The sequence below is a fragment of the Salmo salar genome, chromosome 25 (assembly GCF_965601325.2).
Source record: "Salmo salar chromosome 25, fSalSal1, whole genome shotgun sequence".
In the NCBI taxonomy this organism is placed as follows: Eukaryota; Metazoa; Chordata; class Actinopteri; order Salmoniformes; family Salmonidae; genus Salmo; species Salmo salar.
The window spans coordinates 42,119,928-42,143,729 of record NC_138315.1 but is presented as its reverse complement, the minus strand read 5'-3'; the positions used below and the strand labels follow the sequence as shown (position 1 = coordinate 42,143,729).

The 23,802-nt window shown below is 45.9% G+C and overlaps 1 protein-coding gene across 1 annotated transcript in view; it reads left to right on the top strand.

Annotated features, from left to right (window-relative positions):
* LOC106586797 (mediator of RNA polymerase II transcription subunit 14) overlaps positions 1–23,802 on the top strand; it is a 38,363-nt gene extending 14,561 nt beyond the window's left edge. Inside the window, exons 17-29 of the mRNA XM_014174464.3 lie at positions 189–349; positions 465–611; positions 781–872; positions 5,989–6,141; positions 7,482–7,751; positions 7,939–8,164; positions 11,063–11,242; positions 12,523–12,761; positions 14,316–14,495; positions 21,925–22,032; positions 22,305–22,430; positions 22,677–22,866; positions 23,005–23,802. Coding sequence (XP_014029939.1) covers positions 189–349; positions 465–611; positions 781–872; positions 5,989–6,141; positions 7,482–7,751; positions 7,939–8,164; positions 11,063–11,242; positions 12,523–12,761; positions 14,316–14,495; positions 21,925–22,032; positions 22,305–22,430; positions 22,677–22,866; positions 23,005–23,078 — 2,146 coding nt within the window. The 3' untranslated portion in view covers positions 23,079–23,802. The remainder of the gene's footprint in view (positions 1–188; positions 350–464; positions 612–780; positions 873–5,988; positions 6,142–7,481; positions 7,752–7,938; positions 8,165–11,062; positions 11,243–12,522; positions 12,762–14,315; positions 14,496–21,924; positions 22,033–22,304; positions 22,431–22,676; positions 22,867–23,004) is intronic.

Genomic DNA, 23,802 nt, shown 5'->3' with positions numbered 1-23,802 from the left:
ATTTTAGAGATAATGCTAATATGATTTTGGTTCTACTGATTTAAACTGAAGCTTTCTCGCATTGCAATCACATGCACCCAAAACAAAGATGATAGTTGATAAAGATGGTTTTGTACCCTTTATTTCAGTGATGGATGTAAAGTATGCATTATGTACCTGACCCCATGTGGTCCTGTCCCCCTCCCTAGGATCCCTCCCAGTAAGGGTGTAGGGGAAGAGACTAGTCTGGCTTTGGAGCGCTCTCTACTGGACTGCACCTTCCGTCTGCAGGGCCGGAACAACCGCACATGGGTGGCAGAACTAATTCTGGCCAACTGCCCACTCAACAGCACACACAGCAAAGAGCAAGGTACACAGAAACGCACGCATATGGACACCCAAAAAACACACAAACGCACATGTGTACAAACACACACTCTACCAAACTGTGCCCTTATCTCTCCCTGTTCTGTGTGTGTGTCCAGCCTCTACACGCCATGTGTATCTGACCTATGAGAACCCTCTGTCTGAGCCTGTGGGAGGGAGGAAGGTGGTGGAGATGTTCCTCAACGACTGGATCTCCATCAACCAGCTCTACCAGTGTGTCCTGGTGTTCTCACGATCACTACCAGGTGTGTGTGTGTGTGTGTGCGTGCGAACATTTGTGGTACGAGAGTGGGGAATGAATCTTCTACTCGTACAGCTAAAAGATAATTAACGCATTACCATTTGTATTGATGACCATTTGTATTGATGACCATTTGTATTGACTGTATGCTTATGTATTGTCTCCTCTCTTAGAGATGCCGTCCTACCTGAGTCTGTTCAGTGAGATCCGGCTGTATAACTACCGCAAACTGGTTCTGTGTTACGGCAGCACCAAGGGCAGCTCAGTGAGTAACATTACACCAATGTCCTGTTTGAACTCTAGCCCGTTGCTAGGTTCCTTCCCAACTAGCAAGTGTATGGTGCCTTGTAGGGGTGTGAACGTTTAAACTAAATTGAATTGTTAACGTATAGAAAAAATCCCCCCCCAAAAAACAGTTTTCTCACAAAATTACCACTAAAGGTTACCACATCATCATCATAAAGGGAAACATTTTAATTTATCAAATAGGCTGTAACGTTAGTAAGAGGGGTTATGCATCTTTCAAATTATTTACCACGAATATAAATCACTCTGCACATCATTGTCGTTAACAGTTGGGGGAGAAAGCTGATTACAGAAATGATTGTAGTTGATGTGCAGCCAGTATCAATAGCCTACTTGAGTAGCGAGGTAATTTGCTAAATGAAGGGCTGCAAGTTCCATTTGAGCCGCAACTTTCCTGCTGCTCTTTAATTATTTGTTATAAAAGAAAATATACTAAACACATATTTTTCTTAAAACTGCTTTGTTGGTTAAGGGCTTGTAAGTAAGCATTTCACTGTAAGGTCTACTACACCTGTTGTATTCGGCGCATGTGCTACTGAAACAGATGCAACTTCCTTATCAATTGAACTGTTTACTCCAGTTTCAACAGGTGTTATTGTCTTTTATAATAGGAGTGAAGACATACAGTTAACATCATTAGGACGCTACAATTCTTCCTTTTTTAACCACATATGGCATGTGTTTTTCTGTTGCTCTGTTTTTTGATTAGTGAGCTTAAACTTGGTTGGGCAGCTTTTGTTAAGTGTGAAACAAAGTATCCACTAGACTAATGAATACGCCATTTGCCTTTATCTAAACAATGTTTTTGTTGCATATTTCAGTCTGGACCCTGCCTAGGTTTATGGGGGGTTGTAACCTACAGTATTCTAAATGGAACACTAGGTTTATGGGGGAGGGGGGGGTTGTAACCTACAGTATTCTAAATGGAACACTAGGTTTATGGGGGGTTGTAACCTACAGTATTCTAAATGGAACACTAGGTCTATGGGGGGGGGGGGGGGGTTGTAACCTACAGTATTCTAAATGGAACACTAGGTTTATGGGGGAGGGGGGGGTTGTAACCTACAGTATTCTAAATGGAACACTAGGTTTATGGGGGGTTGTAACCTACAGTATTCTAAATGGAACACTAGGTCTATGGGGGGGGGGGGGGGTTGTAACCTACAGTATTCTAAATGGAACACTAGGTTTATGGGGGGTTGTAACCTACAGTATTCTAAATGGAACACTAGGTCTATGGGGGGGGGGGGGTTGTAACCTACAGTATTCTAAATGGAACACTAGGTTTATGGGGGGTTGTAACCTACAGTATTCTAAATGGAATACTAGGTTTATGGGGGGTTGTAACCTACAGTATTCTAATTGGAACACTAGGTTTATGGGGGGGGGGGGTTGTAACCTACAGTATTCTAAATGGAACACTAGGTTTATGGGGGGTTGTAACCTACAGTATTCTAAATGGAACAATCTAAATTCAGTGAGAGACCTGTAACGTAGGGAAAACAGAATGGAAGGAGAAGAACTGTGATCACCTAGCTAGGTTTATTTTTTGTTCTGAGTTGCTAATGCACATAACAAATGGAAGGAACACTGGAGCCAATGTGAATTAACGGTTGTTTTCCGTTGGGGCAGCCTCAAAGCAGATTCCAGATGCCTGTAGTCTAAGCATACTGTATGACTGTGCTAGATATAACTTAATTTCCCACTAGCGGTCATACGCAATAGGACTTCCTGTGGAATTTTATGAAAGGTTCTTATTGTTTCTGCTGTTTCAATCTTTTAGATTTTTTTTTTCAATTTGTGCCACATCCCTAGAGGACCAAATAAAGCCGATACCGATTAATCGGCCATTTAAAAAAAAAAAAATACATTTATTTTTTGGGTCCTCCAATAATCGTTATCAGCGTTGAAAAATTATAATCGGTTGACTACTAGTCTCAATCCATCACATTTATTCATACAGTACTTTTTACAAACAGCAAGCAACATACATATATTTGTAATAAATGACAATTACGACAATACTGAATGAACAATGAACACTTATTTTAACTTAATATAATACATAAATCAAATCAATTTAGTCTCAAATAAATAATGAAACATGTTCAATTTGGTTAAAAAAAATGCAAAAACACAGTGTTGGAGAAGAAAGTAAAATTCCAATATGTGCCATGTAAAAAAGCTAACTTAAGTTCCTTGCTCAGAACATATGAAAGCTGGTGGTTCCTTTTAACGAGTCTTCAATATTCCCAGTTAAGAAGTTTTAGGTTGTTGTTGTTATTATAGGACTATTTCTCTCTATACCATTTGTATTTCATATACCTTTGACTATTGGATGTTCTTATAGGCACTTTAGTATTGCCAGCCTAATCTCGGGAGTTGATAGGCTTGAAGTCATAAACAGCACTGTGCTTTAAACATTGTTAAGAGCTGCTGTTTGAATGAATGCTTACGGGCCTGCTGCTGCTTACCGCCGCTCAGTCAGACTGCTCTATCAAATATCAAATCATATACTTAATTTTAATATAATGAACACACAGAAATATGAGCCTTTGGTCATTAATATGGTCAAATCCGGACACACTCATTTCGAAAACAAAACGTTTATTCTTTCAGTGAAATGCGGAACCGTTCCGTATTTTATCGAACGGGTGGCATCCCTAAGTCTAAATATTGCTGTTACATTGCACAACATTCAATGTTATGTCACAATTATGTAAAATTCTGGCAAATGAATTACGGTCTTTGTTAGGAATGAATGGCCTTTCAACAGCTCACAACGAGCCAGGCGGCCCAAACTGCTGCATATACCCTGACTCTGATAGCACTGAACGCAAGAGAAGTGACACCATTTCCCTAGTTAATATTGCCTGCTAACATGAATTTCTTTTAACTACAGTGGGGGGAAAAAGTATTTGATCCCCTGCTGATTTTGTACGTTTGCCCACTTACAAAGAAATGATCAGTCTATAATTTTAATAGTAGGTTTATTTGAACAGTGAGAGACAGAATAACAACAAAACAATCCAGAAAAACGCATGTCAAAAATGTTATAAAAAGATTTACATTTTAATGAGTGAAATAAGTATTTGACCCCTCTGCAAAACATGACTTAGTACTTGGTGGCAAAACCCTTGTTGGCAATCACAGAGGTCAGACGTTTCCTGTAGTTGGCCACCAGGTTTGCCCACATCTCAGGAGGGATTTTGTCCCACTCCTCTTTGCAGATCTTCTTCAAGCCATTAAGGTTTCAAGGCTGACGATTGGCAACTCGAACCTTCAGCTCCTTCCACAGAATTTCTATGGGATTAAGGTCTGGAGACTGGCTAGGCCACTCCAGGACCTTAATGTGCTTCTTCGTGAGCCACTCCTTTGTTGCCTTGGCTGTGTTTTTTGGGTCATTGTCATGCTGGAATACCCATCCACGACCCATTTTCAATTCCCTGGCTGAGGGAAGGAGGTTCTCACCCAAGATTTGACGGTACATGGCCCCGTCCATCGTCCCTTTGATGCGGTGAAGTTGTCCTGTCCCCTTAGCAGAAAAACACCCCCAAAGCATAATGTTTCCACCTCTATGTTTGACGGTGGAGATGGTGTTCTTGGGGTCATAGGCAGCATTCCTCATCCTCCAAACACGGCGAGTTGAGTTGATGTCAAAGAGCTCCATTTTGGTCTCATCTGACCACAACACTTTCACCAGTTGTCCTCTGAGTCATTCAGATGTTAATTGGCAAACTTCAGATGGGCATGTATATGTATTCTTGAGCAGGGGGACCTTGCGGGCGCTGCAGGATTTCAGTCCTTCACGGCGTAGTGTGTTACCAATTGTTTTCTTGGTGACTATGGTCCCAGCTGCCTTGAGATCATTGACAAGATCCTCCTGTGTAGTTCTGGGCTGATTCCTCACCGTTCTCATGATCATTGCAACCCCATGAGGTGAGATCTTGCATGGAGCCCCAGGCCGAGGGATATTGACAGTTCTTTTGTGTTTCTTCCGTTTGCGAATAATCGCACCAAATGTTGTCACCTTCTCACCAAGCTGCTTGGCGATGGTCTTGTAGCCAATTCCAGCCTTGTGTAGGTCTACAATCTTGTCCCTGACATCCTTGGAGAGCTCTTTGGTCTTGGCCATGGTGGAGAGTTTGGAATCTGATTGAATGATTGCTTCTGTGGACAGGTGTCTTTTATACAGGTAACAAGCTGAGATTAGGAGCATCCTTTAAGAGTGTGCTCCTAATCTCAGCTCGTTACCTGTATAAAAGACATCTGGGAGCCAGAAATCTTTCTGATTGATAGGGGGTCAAATACTTATTTCCCTCATTAAAATGCAAATCAATTTATAACATTTCTGACATGTGTTTGTCTGCATATTTTTGTTGTTATTCTGTCTCTCACTGTTCAAATAAACCTACCATTAAAATTATAGACTGATCCTTTCTTTGTCAGTGGGCAAACGTACAAAATCAGCAGGGGATCAAATACTTTTTTCCCTCACTGTACATATGCAGGTTTAAAAAATATATACTTGTGTATTGATTTTAAGAAAGGCATTGATGTTTATGGTTTGGTACATTATTGCAACGATTGTGCTTTTTTTCGCGAATGCGCTTTTGTTAAATCATCACCTGTTTGGCGAAGTTGAAGTAGGCTGTGATTCGATGATAAATTAACAGGCACCGCATTGATTATATGCAACGCAGAACAAGCTAGTTAACTACACATGGTTGATGATATTACTAGGTTAACTAGTGAATGTGAAATTTGATTGTTTTTTATAAGGTAAGTTTAATGCTAGCTAGCAACTTACCTTGGCTCCTTGCAGCCACAAGGTCCTTTTGATGCTGAACTCGCATAACAGGTGGTCAGCCTGCCACGCAGTCTCCTCGTGGATTGCAATGTAATCAGACATAATCAGCGTCCAAAAAGCCGATTACCACTGGTTATGAAAACTTGAAAATGGCCCAAATTAATCGGCCATGCCGACCTCTGATGAGACGCTTGCGCTCTCTCATTCCTTCTCTCGCTCCTCTCTCGCTCCTCTCTCGCTCCTCTCTCGCTCCTCTCTCCTCTAGGTGACCATCCAGTGGAACAGTAGCAGCCAGAGGTTCCATCTCTCTCTAGGAACAGTAGGCCCTAACTCAGGCTGTAGTAACTGTCACAACATTATACTGCATCAACTACAGGAGATGTTCAACAAGACCCCTACTGTGGTCCCGCTACTACAGGTACTGCACGTCCACACGCTCAACCTAACTATGCATGGGCAGGGCCGTCCACACGCGCAACCTAACTATACAGGGGCAGGGCCGTCCACACGCGCAACCTAACTATACAGGGGCAGGGCCGTCCACACGCGCAACCTAACTATACAGGGGCAGGGCGGTCCACACGCTCAACCTAACTATACAGGGGCAGGGCGGTCCACACGCGCAACCTAACTATACAGGGGCAGGGCTGGCCACACGCGCAACCTAACTATACAGGGGCAGGGCCGTCCACACGCGCAACCTAACTATACAGGGGCAGGGCCGTCCACACGCTCAACCTAACTATACAGGGGCAGGGCGGTCCACACGCTCAACCTAACTATACAGGGGCAGGGCGGTCCACACGCGCAACCTAACTATACAGGGGCAGGGCTGGCCACACGCGCAACCTAACTATACAGGGGCAGGGCCGTCCACACGCGCAACCTAACTATGCAGGGGCAGGGCCGTCCACACGCTCAACCTAACTATGCAGGGGCAGGGCCGTCCACACGCTCAACCTAACTATATAGGGGCAGGGCCGTCCACACGCGCAACCTAACTATGCAGGGGCAGGGCCGTCCACACGCTCAACCTAACTATGCAGGTGCAGGGCCGTCCACACGCTCAACCTAACTATACAGGGGCAGGGCCGTCCACATGCGCAACCTAACTATATAGGGGCAGGGCCGTCCACACGCTCAACCTAGCTATGCAGGGGCAGGGCCGTCCACACGCTCAACCTAACTATGCAGGGGCAGGGCCGTCCACACGCTCAACCTAACTATGCAGGGGCAGGGCCGTCCACACGCTCAACCGAACTATACAGGGGCAGGGCCGTCCACACGCTCAACCTAACTATACAGGGGCAGGGCCGTCCACACGCTCAACCTAACTATAGGGCCGTCCACACGCGCAACCTAACTATACAGGGGCAGGGCCGTCGACACGCGCAACCTAACTATACAGGGGCAGGGCCGTCCACACGCTCAACCTAACTATAGGGCCGTCGACACGCGCAACCTAACTATACAGGGGCAGGGCCGTCCACACGCGCAACCTAACTATATAGGGGCAGGGCCGTCCACACGCTCAACCTAACTATATAGGGGCAGGGCCGTCCACACGCTCAACCTAACTATATAGGGGCAGGGCTGTCCACACGCTCAACCTAACTATATAGGGGCAGGGCCGTCCACACGCTCAACCTAACTATATAGGGGCAGGTCCGCCTACCAAAGGGGCCTGAATTCCATTACGTTTATTTTCTATGAATTATCTAACTTCTCTTTTCTCTTCCTCCCTCCCACCCTCACCAGGTGCTGTCAGATACCCAGGCCCCTCTGAATGCCATCAACAAGCTTCCCACGGTGCCCATGCTGGGGCTGACCCAGCGCACTAACACAGCCTATCAGTGTTTCTCCATCCTGCCCCAGTCAGCCACACACATCCGCCTGGCCTTCCGCAACATGTACTGCATTGACATCTACTGCCGCAGCCGTGGGGTGGTGGCCATAAGAGACGGGGCCTACAGCCTCTTCGACAACACCAAGATCGTGGAGGGCTTCTACCCCGCCCCGGGGCTCAAGGTACGGGAGAGAGGAGAGGGCTTGGATGGTGGGGATAATTTGTTTTAGGAATTTAAGTGTCAAGATTCAGTATGAAAATATCTGATGTTGAGTTCAATTATGCCTTTTCTTTCTTTCTTTCTTTCTCTCTCTCTCTGTCTGTCTGTCTGTCTCTGTCTCTCTCTCTCTCTCTCTCCCTACCTACCAGACGTTCCTCAACATGTTTGTTGACAGTAACCAGGACGCTCGGCGACGCTCCGTCAATGAAGACGACAACCCGCCCTCGCCGGTGGGAGGCGACATGATGGACACCTTTATGAGCCAATTACAGGCCCAGCAGCAACAGCCAATGAGAGTGGGTCCTGGTGGGGTATACCCTCCCCTCACCTCCCCTCCCACCCCTTACCATCCCAACGTTCCCACACAGTCCCCAGGTGAGAGGGGATGGTGTGGTTATGCTGGCGTGTGCCCTGTTTGTGCCATGTGTGCTTGACATCCCTCGACAGAACAGATGAAAGAGACCAAATGCTCACGGGTCCCTGCTAAGTGATATCACTCCGTGTGTGTGTTCACCCTTCCACTGCGGTCATGCACATGCTCAATGGCAAACTGTGTGTGAGAGAGTTGAGCCCAGAAGGAAGGAAGCATTATCCAGTCCTGCTCACCCATCTCAGCCCTAGAGCCTGCGTCTGCTGCCCATCTTAGCTTGTGTGTTCTCCTGTTTATAGGTGTGTGTGTGTTTGCTTGTCTGTGTATGAATGGATGTATGTGAGTGTGTCTGACAAGCCTTTTTGGTCTGTGTGTGTGTGTGTGGTGTGTGTGTGTGTGTGTGTGTGTGTGTGTGTGTGTGTGTGTGTGTGTGTGTGTGTGTGTGTGTGTGTGTGTGTGCACGCAGGGACTACCCATGCGTTGGGCTGTACTAGCGGAGCATTGACCTCCCCTTCTCCCTCCTTTCTGGGCATAGCTATGGGCCCGACCAGCTTTGCCAGCCCGGACTGGGCTGGGGTAGAGGGGACTGGGCTGGGGTAGAGGGAGCTGGGCTGGGGTAGAGGGAGCTGGGCTGGGGTAGAGGGAGCTGGGCTGGGGTAGAGGGAGCTGGGCTGGGGTAGAGGGAGCTGGGCTGGGGTAGAGGGAGCTGGGCTGGGGTAGAGGGAGCTGGGCTGGGGTAGAGGGAGCTGGGCTGGGGTAGAGAGGGGCTGGGGTAGAGGGGGCTGGGCTGGGGTAGAGGGGGCTGGGCTGGGGTAGAGGGAGCTGGGCTGGGGTAGAGGGGACTGGGCTGGGGTAGAGGGGACTGGGCTGGGGTAGAGGGAGCTGGGCTGGGGTAGAGGGAGCTGGGCTGGGGTAGAGGGAGCTGGGCTGGGGTAGAGGGAGCTGGGCTGGGGTAGAGGGGACTGGGCTGGGGTAGAGGGGACTGGGCTGGGGTAGAGGGAGCTGGGCTGGGGTAGAGGGGACTGGGCTGGGGTAGAGGGAGCTGGGCTGGGGTAGAGGGAGCTGGGCTGGGGTAGAGGGAGCTGGGCTGGGGTAGAGGGAGCTGGGCTGGGGTAGAGGGAGCTGGGTAGAGGGAGCTGGGCTGGGGTAGAGAGGACTGGACTGGGGTAGAGGGGGCTGGGCTGGGGTAGAGGGGACTGGGCTGGGGTAGAGGGGACTGGGCTGGGGTAGAGGGAGCTGGGCTGGGGTAGAGGGGACTGGGCTGGGGTAGAGGGGACTGGGCTGGGGTAGAGGGGGCTGGGGTAGAGGGGACTGGGCTGGGGTAGAGGGAGCTGGGCTGGGGTAGAGGGAGCTGGGCTGGGGTAGAGGGGACTGGGCTGGGGTAGAGGGGACTGGGCTGGGGTAGAGGGGACTGGGGTAGAGGGGGCTGGGGTAGAGGGGACTGGACTGGGGTAGAGGAGAGGACTGGACTGGGGTAGAGGGGGCTGGGCTGGGGTAGAGGGGGCTGGGCTGGGGTAGAGGATGGGGCTGGTGTAGAGGAGATAACTCGACTGGGGTAGAGGGGGCTGGACTGGGGTAGAGGGGACTGGGCTGGGGTAGAGGAGAGGACTGGGGTAGAGGAGAGGACTGGACTGGACTGGGGTAGAGGGGGCTGGACTGGGGTAGAGGGGAGGACTGGACTGGGGTAGAGGGGGCAGGGGTAGAGGGGGCTGGGCTGGGGTAGAGGGGGTTGGGCTGGGGTAAAGGGGGCTGGGCTGGGGTAGAGGGGGCTGGGCTGGGGTAGAGGAGAGGACTGGACTGGGTTAGAGGGGGCTGGGGTAGAGGAGAGGACTAGACTGGGGTAGAGGGGGCTGGGGTAGAGGAGAGGACTGGACTGGGGTAGAGGTGGGGGCTGGGGTAGAGGTGGGGGCTGGGCTGGGGTAGAAGTGGGGGCTGTGGTAGAGGTGGGGGCTGGGCTGTGGTAGAGGTGGGGGATGGGCTGTGGTAGAGGTGGGGGCTGGGCTGTGGTAGAGGTGGGGGCTGGGCTGTGGTAGAGGTGGGGGCTGGGCTGGGGTAGAGGTGGGGGCTGGGCTGGGGTAGAGGTGGGGGCTGGGCTGGGGTAGAGGAGGTGGCTTGGGTAGAGGGGGGGCTGGGCTTGGGTAGAGGTGGGGGCTGGGCTTGGGTAGAGGTGGGGGCTGGGCTGGGGTAGAGGTGGGGGCTGGGGTAGAGGAGGTGGCTTGGGTAGAGGTGGGGACTGGGCTTGGGTAGAGGTGGGGACTGGGCTGGGGTAGAGTTGGGGGCTGGGGTAGAGGAGGTGGCTTGGGTAGAGGTGGGGACTGGGCTTGGGTAGAGGTGGGGACTGGGCTGGGGTAGAGGAGTAGAACCATAGCCGGTCCCTGGTGCAGGTTGAGTGACACATGGCCTGTGGCCAGGCAGGGCTGTATATGGGCTGGCAGGCTAGCTAGCTGTCTGGCTGGCTGACTGGTGAACTTTCTGGGCTCATTGATCAGTGTTTCCAACCTCTGGCCCATGGACTTGCACTGGTCCCTATGCTGTTGCTCACCGGTCCCTTGGGTAGTTCTGACACCTGTTTAGTCTGTTCTCAGGCAGTTGAGAAGTTGAACCCAAGCTTGACTGGGCAGTGGGCACACAGTGGTGGTTTAACAGTGTTAATTGTGGAGTAAATGGAAGTGTTTGAGAACGTGACAGTCTGTATATGTGTGTGTTTGTGCATTTTGGTTCATGTCTGACTGTTTGTCTGAGTAAACAAATAGGTTCATGACAATTATTGATGATTATTGCTGTGATTATGTTGAGGATGATGATGACTGATAATATCAGTGGACACTGTATTGATGTCGACGATGATGATGATGTGAGTGAAAAAGACAAAGGTTTAGAATATCTGTCTGTATGTTTCCCAGGTGCTCTGGACCCCAGCTCCCCCTATGCTATGGTATCTCCCAACCAGAGGGGCCAGTGGCCAGGCTCTCCCCAAGTCTCAGGGCCCTCTCCTGGGGCTCGCATCCACGGCATGTCCCCTGGAAACCCCTCACTCCATTCACCCATCCCCGACGCCTCACACTCCCCGCGCGCCAGCTCCAGTGAGTACCACACACACACACACACACACACACACACACCTTAGAAACTCTACATCCCCATACATGACTCTCTGACTGGGTTGGCGCCGGACATTTGACCGACAACATTTTAATTTACTGGACATTTGGAAACTTTACCGGACCCATATGCATTGTGTGCATAACCTGATTAGGGCGTCCACCCACAGTGCTGAGAATGACATCACATTTAGAATATGGTAATTCATATTAACAGAACATGCAAGTTGAGGATGCAACGATATGTGGTCCTTCTTACTGAATTCTGATGTGCACTTTGAACATGTTAGAATAAGTGTCCACATTTACCTTTCCTCAGCCAACAAGACGAGTAACGAACAGAAAAATCACTAACCTATGTCATTCCACTAAAGTAGAACATTTTAGGCTAGCTATTTTATTGGTCAGCTTGTCAAGGAAGAAATAACCTATTCCAAACAGACTCTGGGACAGTTGTGGGACGATAGATCCCAAATTCATATAACCAGTAAGCCTAGGCTACATGAGTGATGCAGAAGATCAGAACGTTTAGCTTAAAATGTTGATCAGCTATTATTTCTTAGTAAAGAACAAGAAGGCCCACACACTGTTCAATTTCCAGTTCGCCTCTTTATTGACAACGTTTCGATCCGAAACACATCTTCGTCAGGTTAAAAAAAACGGAAATTTGTTCACATAAGCGCAGCAATGCGCACAAGGCAGTAGGCTACAAGTGAATGTTTGTTCCATAATGCAACTGGCAGGAAACCACAGTGTCAAAAGGGCGACTCTCACACAAACGGTTTCATGTGATAGAGATTCAAATATCTGTTAGAAATGTAGAACGAGAGGAGATCTAATAGGCTACTTTGAAGCAAGATAAGACATGCCTCATATGATTTAAAATGTTCAGGTTTCAAACAATTAAGTAGGCATAGCCTACTGCCTTCAGCTCATTGCAAAGTGGCGTGTGACACGCTGATGAACAACACGGAAATGTCCGACTTCAGTGCGTTCAAGTCAACTGGGAACTGGGGGGGAAAAAACTATCCGACTGGGGAAAAATAGTTTCTGGCGGTTATCCAACTTCCGACTCCGGCCGGCGCCAATTTCATTTATCAGCTTTTCAACAACAACAAAAAATCTGGGCAAAAGCTGGCTATTACCGGCTAACGGAAACCCTGCTCCCTGAATGACAATCCACTGAAATCAGATATGTTTTCCAAAGGTTGAGGATGTTAAGACATCTTGATGAATGTGTGTTTATGTGTCTCCCTCTCCAGGTTCCGGGTCCATGCCCAGCAGTATGCCCCCGCCCCGTAAACTACCTCAGCGCTCCTGGGCTGCCTCCATCCCCACCATCCTCACCCACAATGCCTTGCACGTGCTGCTGCTGCCCTCGCCCACCCCCTGCCTGGTTCCGGGCCTGGCAGGAAGTTACCTCTGCTCTCCGCTGGAGCGCTTCCTGGGCTCGGTCATCATGAGACGCCACCTGCAGAGGATCATCCAGCTGGAGCCCAATGTGAGTGGTGGTCTGTGGTCCACTCATCTCTGAGTTTAGTCCGTCTGTCTTTCTTTCTTCAGTGTCTCTGTGTTGCTCTCTCTGTCTTTCTCTCTACTCGTCTTTCCCTTCCTCACTCATCCACTCAACCTCTGGCTTAAAAAAAAAGTATTTCTGTCCTTATCACATCTTCTTTCCCTCTCTCCATTTAATCCCTCCATCTCATCCCTCCATCTCTCTCTCTGTCTCATCCAGCTGGAGGCTAACGTGAGTGTTACCTCTGTCCTCAAACATCTGTTCATACCCCATCTCTCCTCAGCTTAACCATCTCTCTCTCATCCCATTTCTTCATGTCACTGTCAATTGAAGCCTAATTTATCCAACTCTAATCTAGGGATGGGCGATATATCAAATTCATTTCAATATATGTTTTTGCGCGGTATTCCAAATGCCTGAATCGCAAGAATCAAGGTTTTGTTATTGTTGTTATGAGTGTTTTGTTTTCATGTTGTAGTTTTGGTCCCGTCTCCTTCGCTCCTCTGTGCTGTGTTCACCTTCCCATTTACACCAGAGATCTGTATAAATGACAAGATGCACGTTTCCGCCCTAACACTGGGAGTTGTTGTCCCAAAGGCGCGAAGGCAGGTCGACAAGCTTAGGTCCAAAATAAACCCATAGAAACGCATGGGCTTGATTTTGGGCAGATTTCAGTTCGCCCCTTTTTCTATGTTCTACACACACACACCAAGCCCCTCCCCCTGCCTCTCATGCCAACAGAGTTCTGACAAGCGGTTTCAACTCGCTATTTGCATTTGAGGTTTGGTCCAACAGAATCGGTGATATTGACACCAAAACACATTGAGACATTATTTTACTGAAATAGAGGAAAAGTTAACCTTGTCTAACAATACCCGTTTTATGTCTCAACTACTCAAAATGCTCGCAGAGTAGACACTACTAAAACGAGAGTATAAATGAACATTGTTTCTGAAAAATGAATGCTCAGTTTGTCGCATGTGGCAAAAAGATCAGGTTAAAGTATTTTGATAATAATTACATTATTAGTGAGTTTTATGGTTGTGGAAGGCTTATATTTAGACTAGGTATAACTTCACAAGCCCTGAATTCATTAGATTATCGCTGACTGTTTGAAATGCAGTGTGTATTTTAACCTTTAATTGTACAATAATGCTTATTTAGGGAGGAAAAACATTTTTAAAATAGAGATGTCGTGGATTGCCCATAAGTTTGACAAAATCGAGATATGATTTTTAGGCCATATCGCCCAGCCCTATTTTAATTACTTCATCTCTGTCTAACTGCTTGGTAGAAACTCTCTGCTGGGCTGTTCCTTAACCCCACTGCTTTTCCCCAGCCTTTAATCTCTTCAACCTTCAGCCCAAGCATTAGTAGATAGAGGCTAGTTTCCTTCCCCAATTAAAATGTGATCTTTTGAAAATGCCATGTAGATGGTACTTTGTAGAGGTAATGTGGAACAATCTTTCTATTTTTACTTAGTTTTTTTGTCATTTTTTCTATTATAACAATCCTTCTCTTTCTCCTCCCTCTCTCCAGCTGTCTATTGTGAACTCAAACGAGCCTGGTGTGATCATGTTCAAGACGGAGGTGTTGAAGTGTCGCGTGGCACTCAACCCAAAGACGTACCAGACCCTGCAGCTCAAAGTAACCCCAGAGAACACCGGTCCCTGGTCACAGGAGGAGCTACAGGTCCTGGAGAAGTTCTTTGAGACTCGGGTAAGACTAGTGTAGTTTCTTAAGGATGCCCGCACATTTATTGGTTTGAAATGTGTGGGTCTGTTGACAGCATTGAGTTCATTACGCTGAGTTCTTTACAGTATTGGTGGTGTTCTCTTCACATTGGGAAGAGCAGGAAGCCACTGAAGGTGTCGTGGTTACTAGAAGTATCGTAGAGCATCCTGCCTGAGGGGAGACGCATGTAGACCACATCTCCCTCCTCCAGTTCTGAAGTCAATACATTAGACATAATACCTGAAATAGCCATGGTGGTGAATGTATTCCTCATTGTCCATAATTCTCTGGTCATTATGGTTTAGGTATATATGAGTAAGATGACCCATGACAGTGAATCTGAAGTAGTAGACTCCTCTCACTGATGCTATGAAAAATATCTGCATCAGAGAAAAGCAAGGAGTATTTTCTGTCTCTTTAAGTCACAGTTATGCCGGGATTCAATTTGTTTCTGTGTGGGTTGTCGACAATGCAGCTTTTAAAGGCAATGTTCCCGTGTTTGTGGAGATCACATTCACAGTAAACGCTGCTTTTTTTTGCTGATCTTAACTTTTTTGGCGCATAATGTTTCGGACATCATTGTCTATGACTGAAAAGAGCTTCTGGACATCAGAACAGCGATAACTAAGCTCCATTTGGATTAAGATTTTTACTACAACGAGTCGGCGGAACACAACATACTGCTAACCCCGGACAAGGCCCTTATCCCCGACACTCTGAAGAGAAAGAGACGGCGATATAGAGGCCGACGTGCTTGAACCCTGATGAAACTACGGCGGCGAGTAAATAAACCCCCTCTACCCTCTGTTCTATTGGCGAATGTACAATCACTGGAGAACGAACTGGACAAGCGCCATTCAAGACTATCCTATCAACGGGACCTGAAGAACTGTAATATCCTATGTTTCCCTGAAACTTGGCTGAACGAGGACATGCATAATTCACATTTAGCTGTTTTTTCTATGCATCGGCAGGACAAAACGGAAGTAAGCTCAAGGGGGGAGGTGTGTGTCTCTTTTGTTAACAGCTGGTGGGCGATCTCTAATATTAAGGAAGTCTCGATAAGTTGTAGACCATACTATTGACCAAGTTTTCGTCTATATTTTTTTGTAGCGGTCCATTTACCACCACAAAGTGTGGTCTTAGTGTGGCACTAAGACCACACTCAACGATCTGTATAGGGCCATAAGCAAACAATAAAATACTCATCTAGAGGCGGCGCTCCTAGCGGCCGGTGATTTTAATGCAGGAAAACTGAAATCTGTCTTAGTGAATTTTTACTAGCATGTCACCTGTGCAACTAGAAGCAAATAAACCCTAGATCACCTTTACTCCACCCATAGAGATGCATACAAAGCTTTCCTTGCCCTCCATTTGGAAAATCTGACCATAACTATCCTTCTGATTCCTGTTTACTAGCAAAAACTCAAACAGGACGTACCAGTGACATGCTCAATACGGAAGTGGTCCCATAAAGCGGATGCTAAACTACAGGACTGTTTCGTTAGCAATAACTGGAATATGTTCCGGGACTCATCCAATGGCTTTGAGGAGTTTACCACATCAGTCACCCGGCTTCATTAATAAGTGCATCGATAACGTCGTCCCTACAGTAACCGTATGTACATATCCCAACCAGAAGCCATGGATTACAGGCAACATCCACACCTAACTAAAGGCTAGAGCTGCCGCTTTCAAGGAGCAGGACACTAATCCGGACCCTTATAAGAAATCCCGCTATGCCCTCTGACGAACCATCAAACAGGCAAAGCATCAATACAGACTAAGATCAAATCCTACTACAGCAGCTCTGACACTTGTAGGATGTGGCAGGGCTTGCAAACTATCACGGATTACAAAGAGAAACCCAGCCACAAGCTGCCCAGTGAAGTGAACCTACCAGACGAGTGAAATGCCTTCTATGCTCGCTTCGAGGCAAGCAACACTGAACCATGCGAGAGCACCAGCTTTTCCGGACGACTGTGTGATCACGCGCTCCATAGGCGACGTGAGTAAGACCTTTAAACAGGTCAACCTTTCCCTGACCCAGTCTGTTATACCTACATGTTTCAAGTAGACCACCATAGTCCCTGTACCCTGGAACGCCAAGGTAACCTGTCTAAAATGACTATACTCCATGTTCACCCACAAATGCGTGGCTGTGCACGACTCTAACACCATCATTAAGTTTGCTGACGACACAACGGTGGTAGGCCTGATCACCGATGACGATGAAACGGCCTACAGGGAGATCAGAGACCTGGCAGTGTGGTGCCTGGACAAGAACCTCTCTCTCAACGTCAGCAAGACAAAAGAGTTGATCTTGGACTACAGGAAACGGAGGGGCGAACACGCCCCCATTCACATCGACGGGGCTGTGGTGGAGCAGGTCAAGCACTTTCAAGTTCTTTAGTGTCCACATCACTAAAGACCTATCATGGTCTAAACACACCAACAAAGTTGTGAAGAGGGCACGACTACACCTCTTCCCCCTCAGGAGGCTGAAAAGATTTGGCATGGGCCTCTACAGCTGCACCATTGAGAGCATCTTGACTGGCTGCATGACCGCTTGGTGTGGCAACTGCTTGGCATCCGACCGGAAGGCGCTACAGAGGGTAGTGCATATGGCCTAGTACATCACTGGGACCAAGCTCCCTGCCATCCAGGATCTTTATACCAGATGGTGTCAGAGGAAGGCCTTAAAATTTCCACTAGGGCTGACCCCATTTAGTCAACTGGTCGATTGTTTGGTCGATAGGCTTTTGGTTGACTGAGATTTCTTTAGTCGAGCACTCTCAAATCTATTTTTTGTTCATGGTGCACAAGACACCGGTCTGATTCGCACCTGTCTCAGTGGACTAATCCATTGCGGAGGCCACGGGGATGCCACACTCTAAGACGTGCTACTGAAATTGTAAATGGGTATATTATGTAAGAATAAGGGTGCAACACTAATAAATCTAATATTATTTTATAAAAAATGTGTTTTCTTCCACGTTAACGGTCGCTGTCCGAGGATCTGAAACGTAATCTTCAGTGTGCCGTTGAATTGGCACCTTTCACTAAATGTGGCTATTTATGTGCATAATAACGAAGTTAACCAGTCCATTGGTATTGAGAACAATGCGGAGGAGGCAACAGCAGAGTGAGGAGACGAGGAAACGGCCCTTGCCTTATTTGTCTAAGAAGGTTGAGGAGATAGGAAACACCAACTTAATTAGGTCTATAATCAATAGCCTAACAGTTAAATGTGCCTGGCTTTATATATCATCCGCGTGTGTGTGTGTGTGTGTGTGTGTGTGTGTGTGTGTGTGTGTGTGTGTGTGTGTGTGTGTGTGTGTCTACAGAAAAAAGACAGATCCTGCTTCTGTTGCTAGTTTGAGTGTTTGTTTAATAGCCTACTGATTCCGTGAGCACCAAGACTCATGCAACTGCAAAATCTCGGATAAAGCAATTTCACAAATTTGGCTGTTTTTAGTCTTTGCTACTCTGTAATAAAAGCTTAACAAATGTTTTAGAACAGCCTCTCTGGTATTATAATTTATTTTGTGTTTACACTGTTCCAAACTGGCAGAAATTGTCACACATAATATACACGCAGCTCTCACTCCTATACCCTCCTTTTTCTTGACCTCCTTCTTGTTGTTATTATTACAATTATTATTATTATGATCATCATTATAATAAGTAATGTCATTATAAATATTAGGTTTCTTATAGTAGTAGCCTTGTATAACTACCATCGAGCTGTAGGCCTAAGAGCACGTCCTGTTTAGTCTGAATACCGTAACTTACTTAGGCCTATATTTCAATATATCAATCATTAATTCGTTCATGTCATCACACAGTATACGAGTCATTCATGCTTTGAAATGCAATCAAGCATTTTTTTTATGAAATAACAAAGGGCGCTTTGGTAATTAGACTAAACAATAAATAAACCGCAATTCATGATGAATGCAACTGTTTCTAGTCTTTGCTGTAATAAAGGATTTATATATTATAATTTTTGCGTTAGATAATACTCCAATTTATTTAGTTTTTTAAAACCGTTCCAAATGGTCAGAAATAATAATAATTAATATAACAGCACCTGTTTGGCACACAATACTCATGCAGCGCTTGCTCCTATACCCTCCTTTTTCTGGATCTCCATTAGTTTCCACAACTAAGTCAAATGTCTTCCACACATCTGACTTCCCCTTTCCCGCCTGAGCAACTAGTAAACATTCCCTCGTTCTTTTTCACGTGTTGGTGTTGGGAGTTTGTTATACGTTTTTTTCAGTAAATGATCTTTTCAGTCAGAGAAAGTAAGAAACAAAATGGCTGTAATTACAGTACCAGTCAAAAGCTTGGACAAACCTACTCATTCAAGGGTTTTTCTTTATTTTTTACTATTTTCTACATTGTAGAATAGTAGAGAAGACATCAAAACTATGAAATAACACATATGGAATCATGTAGTAACCAAAAAAGGGTTAAACAAATGAAAATATATTTTAGATTTGAGATTCTTCAACGTAGCCACCGTTTGCCTTGATGACAGCTTTGCGCACTATTGGCATTCTCTCAACCAGCTTCATGAGGTAGTCACCTGGTTTTCTAATGATCAATTAGCCTTTTAAAATTATAAACTTGGATTAGCTAACACAACATGCCATTGGAACACAGGAGAGATGGTTGCTGATAATGGGACTCTACGCCTTTGTAGATATTCCATAAAAAATCTGCCGTTTCCAGCTACAATAGTCATTTACAACATTAACAATGTCTACACTGTATTTCTGATCAATTAGATGTTATTTTAATGGACAAAAAATGTGCTTTTCTTTCAAAAACAAGGACATTTCTAAGTGACCCCAAACTTGCGTGCGTGTGTTTATTTCAGCTTTTATTTCTTTCATCACATTCCCAGTGGGTCAGAAGTTTACATACACTCAATTAGTATTTGGTAGCAATGCCTTTAAATTGTTTAACTTTGGTCAAATGTTTCGGGTAGCCTTCCACAAGCTTCCCACAGTAAGTTGGGTGAATTTTGACCCATTCCTCCTGACAGAGCTGGTGTAACTGAGTCAGGTTTGTAGGCCTCCTTGCTCGCACACACTTTTTCAGTTCTGCCCACACATTTTCTATAGGATTGAGGTCAGGGCTTTGTGATGGCCACTCCAATACCTTGACTTGGTTGTCCTTAAGCCATTTTGCCACAACTTTGGAAGTATGCTTGGCGTCATTGTCCATTTGGAAGACCCATTTGCGACCAAGCTTTAACTTCCTGACTGAATTCTTGAGATGTTGCTTCAATATATCAACATAATTTTCCTGCCTCATGATGCCATCTATTTTGTGAAGTGCACCAGTCCCTCCTGCAGCAAAGCACCCCCATAACATGATGCTGCCACCCCCGTGCTTCTCGGTTGGGATGGTGTTCTTCGGCTTGCAAGCGTCCCCCTTTTTCCTCCAAACATAATGATGGTCATTATGGCCAAACAGCTCTATTTTTGTTTCATCACACCAGAGGACATTTCTCCAAAAAGCACGATCTTTGTCCCCATGTGCAGTTGCAAACCGTAGTCTGGCTTTTTTCTGGCGGTTTTGGAACAGTGGCTCCTTCCTTTCTGAGCGGCCTTTCAGTTTATGTCAATATAGGACTCATTTTACTGTGGATATAGATACTTTTGTACCTGTTTCCTCCAGCATCTTCACAAGGTCCTTTGCTGTTGTTCTGGGATTGATTTGCACTTCTCGCACCAAAGTACGTTCATCTCTAGGAGACAGAACGGGTCTCCTTCCTGAGCGGTACGATGGCTGCGTGGTCCCATAGTGTTTATACTTGCGTACTATTGTTTGTACAGATGAACGTGGTACCTTCAGGCGTTTGGAAATTGCTCCCAAGGTTGAACCAGACTTGTGGAGGTCTACCATTTTTTTTCTGAGGTCTTGGCTGATTTCTTCTGATTTTCCCATGATGTAAAGCAAAGAGGCACTGAGTTTGAAGGTAGGCCTTGAAATACATCCACAGGTACACCTCCAATTGACTAAAATGATGTCAATTAGCCTATTAGAAGCTTCTAAAGCCATGACATCATTTTCTGGAATGTTCCATGTTGTTTAAAGGCACAGTCAACTTAGTGTATGTAGTCTTGTGACCCACTGGAATTGTGATACAGTGAATTATAAGTGAAATAATCTGTCTATAAACAATTGTTAGAAAAATGACTTGTGTCATGCACAAAGTAGATGTCCTATCCAACTTGCCAAGACTGTAGTTTGTTAACAAGAAATTTGTGGAGTGGTTGAAAAACGAGTTTCAATGACTCCAACCTAAGTGTATGTAAACTTCCGACTACATACATACATACATACATACATACATACATACATACATTCGGAAAGTATTCAGACTCCTTGACTTTATCCACATTTTGTTACGTTACAGCCTTATTCTAAAATGTATGAGATTTTATTTATTTAATTTAATCCATCTACTACACACAATACCCCATAATGACAAAGCGAAAACAGTTTTGTTTTTGGTGGAAATGTATTAAAAAAATTAAAACAGATACCTTATTTACGTAAGTATTCAGACCCTTTGCTATGAGACTCGAAATTGAGCTCAGGTGCATCCTGTTTCCATTTGTCATCCTTGAGATGTTTCTACAACTTCATTGGAGTCCACCTGTGGTAAATTTTGTTAGATTTCAGTGCGGCTTTTGACATTATCGATCATAGTCTGCTGCTGGAAAAAACATGTGTTATGGCTTTACACCCCCTGCTATATTGTGGATAAAGAGTTACCTGTCAAACAGAACACAGAGGGTGTTCTTTAATGGAAACCTCTCCAACATAATCCTGGTAGAATCAGGAATTCCCCAGGGCAGCAGTCTAGGCCCATTACTTGTTTCAATCTTTACTAATGACATGACACTGGCTTTGAGTAAAATAAGAAAAAAGTTGAGGGGTCTAAATACGTTTCGAATGCACTGTATGTCTCTGACCGAAAACGTGGAACTAAAGCCAAGATTTCTGATAAAGAGAAACGCTGGGTGAACTGACCTCCATAGCAGGTCATTTTGAATCTGAAGCTGGAAAAGTCTGTTGGAAAGCTGAACCTGTTAATTGGTTGGAGGTCTCTCTTTATCTTCATTAAGTGCAGGAATAAATGTGTGTGTTGTGTGCTATTAGGCTTTGCCTGAAAAGTTAAATGTTAGATATTACTGCACTGTCGGTGCTAGAAGCACAAGAATTTCGCTACACCCGCAATAACATCTGCTTATCACGTTTATGTGACCAATAACATTTTATTTAAATGACTCACTCTTTTTTATCATTTTTATCTCCCTTTCCCTTCCTTTATCCTCTCCCTCTCCTCCTTTTTCCTCTCCTCCTTCCCCTTCTTTGTCCTCCTCTCAAGGTGGCCGGCCCACCATTCAAGTACAACACGCTGAATGCCTTCACCAAGCTGCTGGGCGCCCCCACCAACATCCTCAGGGACTGTGTCCGCATCATGAAGCTTGAACTGGTGAGGTCCTTTTCCTGTGTGTGTGTGTGTGTGTGTGTGTGTGTGTGTGTGTGTGTGTGTGTGTGTGTGTGTGTGTGTGTGTGTGTGTGTGTGTGTGTGTGTGTGTGTGTGTGTGTGTGTGTGTGTGTGTGTGTGGGGTACCCCATAGATATATTTGTGTCAGTTAAGAATATAAAGGGGCTGGTGATGTGTGTTTCTGCCTGTCTGCGAGATAAATAAATATGTGTAATTGATTGTGTAGGTGGCTCTCTAACTTCTGTCCCCCTCTCCAGTTCCCTGACCAGGCCACCCAGTTAAAGTGGAATGTCCAGTTTTGTCTTACCATCCCCCCCAGCGCCCCTCCCATCGCACCCCCAGGAACCATCGCTGTGGTGCTCAAGTCCAAAATGCTCTTCTTCGTAAGTACTGGTTTTCCCTTGCCTGATTAGTTTTAATTTAAGCAGTTTATTGGCCATTGTCCACTCACCTGTTGTCAGTCTCTGTTTGCTGGCTTTCATCCTTCCCCTGTATTGTAGTTTAGTCAGTTGTCATAGCTGCATATCAGTTTCGTAGGTGTTACAACCCATCTTACAATTCCATTGACTTGCACTGAAATTGTGTGAAGTATAACTAACCCTATGCTCTCCCTGTATTCTCCCCTTCAGCTCCAGCTGACCCAGAGGCTGCCGCTGCCCCAGGAGCCGGTCAACATCATTGTTCCCATCGTATACGACATGGCCACGGGCCTGACCCAGCAGGCTGACATCCCCAGACAACACTCCTCCTCTGGGGCAGCAGCACTTATGGTCTCCAACATCCTCAAGAGGTTCAGCGAGCTGCACCCAGCACGACAGGGTCAGTGGGATTGTCTGCACACACAAATAGAAGATAGACTGAAAGATTTGATTGGAACATTCTGACAGAAAATAAATACAACATGTTATTTTTAGGGGGGGGTATTATATTGACATTGGTGTTTTTGTCTCCTCTCAGGTGAGTGCACTATCTTTGCCTCAGTTCACGAGCTCATGGCCAACCTCAACCTGACCCCTGGTGGTCGTCAGTAGCACCTCCTTAGTCGGAAATGGAACCAGAACGGGAACACAACTGAATATGGTCCCATTCTGGAACAGGGAAAGGTTCCTTTCTGGAGTCTAATGAACTGGAGATGACGTGAGCCCACTGGGTTTCCTAATGCAACATATCTCTCTGCCTCAGCCAACCGACCTACAACTGATGTACAGTTCGTTTTCTGTCAAAAAAGGGAGCAGAATTATGCAGAACCATCACACAGTTTTTAGTCTTGATGAAGAACACATTCATGACCCAAATAAAGGAGTGTGTATCTTGAAAAAGAGAAGTTTTCATTGTAGGAAGAACTTCAAAAATATGTATTTTTTTCCCTCCAGATGCACTTCTTATCAAAGGATTCACAAATTAAGAATATGGGTGTTTACCTAAAGATGCACATTGTTGTAAATTTCAGCATTGAAAAGAATAATAATGACTTTTGCTAGAGCATGAATTCACATTTGTTCTTTTTTATAACGCAAGATATCAATACTGTTGTGGTACTGGGGATGAATTGTATCTTAGTACACTATTTAAATGTATTTTTCCCTTTATGATGTCAAACCTAGTCCCTTCCTAGTTCAAACGGGTCACTTTGAACACTGTAAAACTGTGACAAACTTTATAAGCCAGCTGTATTGTATTATGACTGCTTTTGAGTCCTGAATGAAGATACAGTCAATCTTTGATTACTATTTAATAAACCAATTTAAAAAATGA